At 36.7% G+C, this 7,379-nt stretch overlaps 1 protein-coding gene across 1 annotated transcript; it reads left to right on the top strand.

The window, feature by feature from the left end:
• Nucleotides 1-4,046: 4,046 nt before the first annotated feature.
• LOC103211120 (olfactory receptor 1C1) lies at nt 4,047-5,006 on the top strand. Its single transcript, XM_007957042.1, has one exon. The coding sequence runs from the start codon at nt 4,047-4,049 to the stop codon at nt 5,004-5,006; it is 960 nt and encodes a 319-aa protein (XP_007955233.1).
• The last annotated feature ends 2,373 nt before the right edge of the window (nt 5,007-7,379 follow it).

The following is a 7,379-nucleotide window of genomic DNA, read 5'->3' as shown; positions in this document are numbered from 1 at the left end:
TAGTGATACTGCCTTGGCAACCTAAAAAGGGATCGCTATGAGTCAGATCTGACTCGATGGCACATAACAACATAACAACAACTATATCTATATCTATCTATCTATCTATCTATCTATCTATATACATATATGGCTAGTTGCAATATTTCTTCTCAGTACAGGTTTTGTACTGACATGCCTTAGGTTGGGCAAAAGGGATGCAAAGATTTTAAATAAAATATTCCCCAAAAATAATAAAAACTCTGCCATAGTGTCTATTCCATCTGCTGACTCATGGCAACCCCCATTGAGTTTTCAAGGCAGCTGTAAATCTTTACAGAAGTAGATTGCCTCATATTCCTCCTGTGGAGCCAGTAGTGCTGGGTTTGAACTGCTAGACTTCTGATTAGCAGCCAAATATCTTACCCACTATGCCACCAGAGCTCCTTAATAAAGTATATACGGAATAAAAAATGATGAATTTCACAGAGTTAGTTAAGTTCATAGGAAAGCTGGAATTCACAATGTAGTGAAACCAAACATACTTTACTTTTATAAGCAACATGACTTGGGTATCTTACTGCAGAGAGAATAACATGAGTATGGAATTGATGCAGAATAAGACTTTGTAGGAACAAGAAGAAATGAAATATTAAAGGGAGGAAAAGAACTTGGCTGAAATAGAAATGAAATGAAGCAGCCAACCAGATTTTTTTTTTTTTTTTTTTTAATAGTTGTTTGTGGTTTGGGTGAAAGTTTACAGAGTAAATTAGTTTCACATTCACCATGGTAAATGAATTTTGTTTTCTGACATTAATTGTTATCCTTTCAATATTGCAGCACTCTTCTCACTTTACCCCTAGGTTCTCCATTTCCATGTTCTGTTTTTTACTTTCCCTTTTTGCCTTCTGAGCTTTGTTTTGGGCAAACGCTGTCCTTTTGGTATCACATGATTGATTATTCTGAAAAGTACATTCCTCATGAGTGTTATTTTTCGCTTTATAGACCTATCTATTTTATGCTTGAAAGGTGATCTCTGGGAGTGTGTTCAGTTCCAGGTTTTGAAGTTGTCTGAGGACTGTATATCAGGGATTCTACCATTCATTTTTGGACCAATGATTTTGAAATTTTTCTACAATGTTTTCCCATTGTGTCCAGGACCTTTTACTGTGAACCTAATTAGAGTGGTCGGTAGTGGTGGTGGAGGCTGTGGTGACTTCATAGATTTTGAGTAGTGAGAGTGGAGTTGATGAAAAGTTTGAATTATAAGTAATGGGAAATGAAAGACTAAGATCTAGATGTATAAGAAGCTAGAGTAAGAGAGATGTTAATAAGTTTTGGGAGACAGGAAATTGTAAATGATTTCAGAAAAATACTTTGTAATCCAAAAATATTAAACTTATAGCCTTGGAATACATTTCTGAAATGAAACTTACATAGAGATGATTTGAATTAAGAAAGTTAAGGAATATTCTGTGAGGCAGTGGTTTTGGATGAAACCTTTGAACGTATAAGAATTGTTGGTAGGAGTTGGGGTAGAGAAGAAATCTCTGAACAAAGTGACAATATATTTAATACATAGATAAAATTCTGTGGCTGTTGGTAAAGAACAGAATTGATAGAAAGAATCATGAGGAAAGAGTAGAATATCACAAAATGTGAAAGAACAACTCACTCAGAGAGATTGTAGATTATAGTCAGGAAGCTGCTATAAGGAAGTGTTTTCTCATACTTACACTTTCATCCACAGCCCAGTGACAAAAAGATAGGTGTTTGATGTGGTTATTGTATAACCTTAAGACTGACAGTGGATTAACACAAAGTAACATGTAAAGTACAGTTTACCAACCTTTCTTTTGAAGACATTGCTATCTACAAAAGTAACAATGGGGCATCTACATAATTTAGTAATGATAAAAAATGGAAATGGCATGCATCAGATAAAATAAAATATTAGTGTATCTATGCAAATTTGAGAATCCAGTTACTGTATTAGAGGAGTGCTTAATAGTTAAGTATATTGTTATTGTTCATTGCCAGGGAGTTAATTTCAACATATGGCAAATCCATGTGTGCAGAGTAAAACTGTTCCATAGAGTTTTCAAGGATGTGATCTTTCAGAAACAAATCACCAGGCCTCTTAGTGGTTTTGAAGTGCCACATTTCATTAGTAGTCAAGGGTTTAGCCATTTGCACCCCCTAGTTAAAGTATACCAAAAACTCATAGCCACCGAGTCAGATCCAACTCATAGAGACTCCTCCTTGGGTTTCCAAAGCAGTATCACTATGGAAATAGATTGTCCAAACTTCCTTCCAAAATGTGCCTGGTGGGTTTGAACCACCACCTTCTGGTTAGCAGTCAAGTGCCTTAGGCATCACACCAACATATATGTAAACTAACGAAGGAAGAAACAACATGAAACAGAAGAAAGAGAATTTCAGTTGTTGTCCTACAGTCACTTTCCTAGACATCTTTGCTTGAGTGTCCAGTGAAGCGTTTCAGAAAAGAAAGACACTCAGTGAAGGATTTTGATAGGTATGGGAAAATATTACTATCTTCTCTACAGAAAGTAACACATATGAGCTGTTATGAGGAAGTGGACTGAAAACTCAGTCCACAAGCACTGGGCTCCGGAGGACTTCTAGGCTAGCCAGAGACTATATTAAGAGCTCACTAAGAGACCAAAAATCCTCACAACTGGACCAATGAGCAGCATCACAATAAATGGAGAGAAGATTGAGGTTGTCAAAGAATTCACATTGCTTGGTTCTACAATTGATGCCAATGGAAGCAGCAGTCAGGACATCAGACGACATGTAGCATTGGGAAAGTCAACTGCGAAGGAACTATTTCAAGTGCTGAGGAGCAAGGATATCTCCTTGAGAACTAAGGTGCGCCTGACACAAGCCATGATATTTCCAATCGCCTCGTATGCATGTGAGAGCTGGACAATGAATAAGGAAGACCGAAGAAGAGTTGATGCTTTTGAGTTGTGGTGCTGGTGAAGAATGCTGAAAGTACCGTGGACTGCTAAAAGAACTAACAGATCTGTCCTGGAGGAAGTGCAGCCAGAATGCTCCTTGGAAGCAAGAATGGCCAGACTTCGTCTCACCTATTTTGGTCATGTTGTAAGAAGGGACCATTCCCTGGAGAAGAATGTCATGCTTGGTAGGGTGGAGGGTCGACGAAAGGGGAAGACCTTCATCGAGATGGATTGGCATGGTGGCTGCGATGATGGGCTCAAGTATAGCAGGCATTGTGGGGCTGGCACGGGATCGGGCAGTGTTTTGTACTGCTGTGCATGGGGTCACTATGAGTCGGAAATGACTCCACAGCACTTAACAACAACAACAACAACAAGAGACCAAATGATAAATATTTAACCTCAGGGACAGGATACTAGTATATATCAATGCAAAACATATATTCTTACAAGAAGAAAGGAAGATGAAATAATAAAATCTGTCATCAAGGGTATAAATTTCAAAGCAGGAAGAAAATATTTCATTAAAAATGAAAGTTTTGAGTGGGTCAGAGTAAATATTATGATTGGTACTGTAAAAAATTGAAATCATAAAATCAAATAATTGTACAATTATTGTGGACAAAATAATATAATTGTCTTTTTAATTTGGAGAAAGAAATCATTCTTCTTGAAAGATATTAAAATTGGTCTGACTGAATATCTGTGTGAATATGCAAACGATATATCAAAAATAGGAGCCCTAGTGACACAATCGTTAATTATTTAACTGGTAACCTAAAGGTTTATGTATGGAACCCACCTAGCAGCTTCCCAGAAGAAATGACTTAGCAATCTGCTCCTATAAAGATTAGTCTAAGGAAACTTATGGGGATACTCTACTCTGTGGTACAGGGTTGCTATGAGTTGGAGTCAACTCAATGACACATGACAGCAAGAACATATCATAAATACAAGATGCAGTTGGAAAACTCAATCAAGCAGAGTCTGGGTGTTGCTTTGTCACACACACAAAAACACATTCTTGAGAATATCATGGTTTTCTACAATGTAATATTTTGCTCTTCTAGATTCGTTGGGAAGATGAAAAGGGGAAATCTAACAGTTATCAGTGAATTTGTCCTTCTGGGACTTTCCAGCTCTGCAGAGAAGCAACACTTCCTGTCTATACTCTTCCTCTGTATGTACTTAGTCATGGTGTTGGGGAACAAGCTCATCATCTTGGGCATTGGTTCTGACTCTTACATCCATTCTCCCATGTATTTCTTTCTTAGCAACTTGGCCTTTGTTGACATCTGTTTTACTTCCACTACAGTCCCACGAATGGTTGTGAACATTTTGACCAGTACACAGACTATCTCCTTTGCAGGCTGCCTCACTCAGCTTTTTTTCTTCATTTCTTTTGTGAATATGGACAGCCTCCTTCTCTGTGTGATGGCATATGATAGGTATGTGGCAATATGCCACCCTTTATATTATACAGCATTAATGAATCTTTGCCTTTGTGTCCAGTTGGTGGCTGGACTCTGGGTAGTTACCTATCTTCATGCCCTCCTACACACTGTCCTAATGGCACATCTTTCTTTTTGTGCTTCCAACATCATCCATCATTTCTTCTGTGATCTCAACCCCCTCCTAAAGCTTTCTTGTTCTGATGTCTCCATCAATGTAATGGCCATTTTTATAGTGGGAGGTCTATTGGCTCTCACCCCCCTTATCTGTATCCTCATTTATTATGGGTTTATCTTCTCCACTATTCTAAAGATAACATCAACTGATGGGAATCAGAGAGCCTTTTCTACCTGTGGCTGTCACCTGTCAGTGGTGGTGTTGTTCTATGGCACCTCCAGTGCTGTTTATTTCACCCCTTCCTCCTCTCACACCCCTCAGAGAGACCCTCTGTCAGCTATCATGTATACCTTGGTGACTCCGATGCTGAATCCTTTCATTTATAGTCTAAGGAACAAAGATATGAAGAAAGCACTTCAGAAAACATTGTGTAAGGGCAGAAATTTTATCCAAAGACATGATCTCATTGGTTGAATTAAACATATGAGTTTGATGGTAAAATAAAGAGTATTTGTAGGAGAAATAAGAGTGACTAAATTTTATTAAATGTCTCCTTTATGCTGGAATCTGTATTAACCACTCTGTATATAACATTTAATCATTTGATTAAAAAGATGAGATTTTAAGATCCATTTAGTTATACTTGACTGACCTTTTCCACACTTAAAAATCTCAGCTCTGGAATCCTTATAAATAACTGCTTGCCATTTACTATAAATACACACACATCCCATACACACCTCATATACACACACACACATAATCCTCAAAGTTGATAGTTTGAACCCACTCAGAGGTACTTCAGAAGGCAGAGCTGGCTATAAGCTTCCAAAAGGTCACAACTTTGAAAACCCTATAGAGAAGTTTTACTTAAACACATATTTTTTATATATGTGTTTATATATGTGTTTGAGTTTTTATAACTCAAAATCAACTCTATGACAAATAACAACAACAATACCAAACTTATCTAATTTAAAATGCTAATAAAATACAGATTCATAGAACTAAAAAAAAAAAAAAATTAATGAACATAAATAGCATTAAGAGGTAATTTGTAATTTATCAGCTGTAACCAGTAATAATAATTATTTGTGTTACACTTGTGCAAGTTAATTATTGCCTACCCCAAAGGCAAATTCGGGAGCTGTGGTAGCATAGTGGCTAAGACACTTGCCTGCTGACGGCTGGTGGTTCAAACCCACCAGCCACTCCTCAGAAGGAAGGTTGGGCAATCCTATTTCCGTAGTGATACTGCCTCGGAAACCCAAGGAGGAGTTGCTATGAGTCGGGTTTGACTCGAGGGCACATAACAACAACAACAACAAAAGGCAAATTCAGCCCTTCACTATGGATTTATGGGTAAGAAACAGCTCACGGTTGTGTGAATGATGGAATCTAAGCTACCTGTAATACCTATTTGCTCCACCTTTTGCTGAGCCACATCATCAGACAGATGAATTTTTATGAAACATTTGTGAGGTGATAATAGAATTTTCCAACTTTCATAGTTGTGTCATTTTAGCAAAAATTTTAGAGAAAAAAGGGGACAAATTATTGGCCATATCACTATTTTAATTTGGGGTGGCTATTAAGTGATTGCAAATTAGTATTTAACCTTTGGACTATGTCAGGGAAGAAATTACGCATGGACTCGAGTGAGTAATATTATTCCTTACTTGATAAAAAATTTATTGTTGATACAATATTGACAGTATGAGATGATTGGCTGCCAAACCTATGACAGACTTTTACAGTATTTGAAAACCTAATACAGACATCTATAAACTCTGATCACTTTTCTGCAAATAAACTTTTTCCTGTTATTCAGAATCAGTAGGTTTTGATTTAAAGAAGCCAGTATAAGGTGAGATTCTTTGTATATTCAAATCACTAAAATAAAACCAAAGAACAACACTTTCCATGAGTATGCACATGCTATTTGTGTTAATAAAATTCTCACATATACTTTTTTAGTATTAATTTATTACCTGTAACACTAATCATTGTAAATAATTTCCAATTATTTACAGTTTCCAATTCCATGCACTATAATGTCTGGCTTTAGCAACACTTTTTCTAAGTATTGTAGTAATAATATTACGGTGTCCTGCATGCTTTGAATATATTATCTGGGGCCACTGGTTTCCAGGCATCCTGATGACCATACTACAAGCTGAAAAAAATCTCCACAAATATGTATAACAATGTCACAAAAAGTTATATCTACTTTTTTTGATACAAAAAAAGAAAAAGAAAAACAAGCACCTTATTTAGGTAACAGGTGGCTAAAATAACCCTGGTGGTGGCACAATGATTAAAAGCATGGCTGCTAAACAAAAGGTCAGCAGTTCAAACCCACCAGTGATTCCACAGAAGAAATGACCTGGTGATATGCTCTTATAAAGATTACAACTGCATAAACCCTGTGGAGCAATTCTATCTCATCTTATAGTCTCTATGAGTTGGAATTGACTTGATGGCACACAATAACAACAAAATGTTTACATTTTTGTGCCAACTAACAAGAGAAAAAGCAAACATATATATAAAACCAAAACCAAAACCAAACTTCCTGCCATCGAGTTGGACCCAACTCATAGCAATCCCTCCTTGGATTTCCAAGGTGGTATTACTACAGAAGTAGATTGCCCCATCTTCCTTCCAAAAACATATGTATAGGATGAGGAAGTTTGTAATGTACAAAGATTCTGGCAAATTATGTTAATTATAGTACCTGAACAAGTGAAGAGAGGACAGAAATATGTATATAGTGAGGACTTATTTGATAAATGCTACACTAATTATTTATGGAGAATGCCAACAATATAAGGAAGCATAGTGGCC

This window comes from Orycteropus afer, unplaced genomic scaffold (genome assembly GCF_000298275.1).
Source record: "Orycteropus afer afer isolate SDZICR_OR568_19922 unplaced genomic scaffold, OryAfe1.0 scaffold00695, whole genome shotgun sequence".
Lineage (NCBI taxonomy): Eukaryota > Metazoa > Chordata > Mammalia > Tubulidentata > Orycteropodidae > Orycteropus > Orycteropus afer.
Note: the sequence above shows the minus strand (reverse complement) of the source record. Positions and strands in the feature narration are given on the sequence as shown.

What these genes read in the sequence shown, in the direction of transcription:
- LOC103211120 (XM_007957042.1), top strand. Translation starts at nt 4,047, where the DNA reads ATGAAAAGGGGAAATCTAACAGTTATCAGTGAATTTGTCCTTCTGGGA.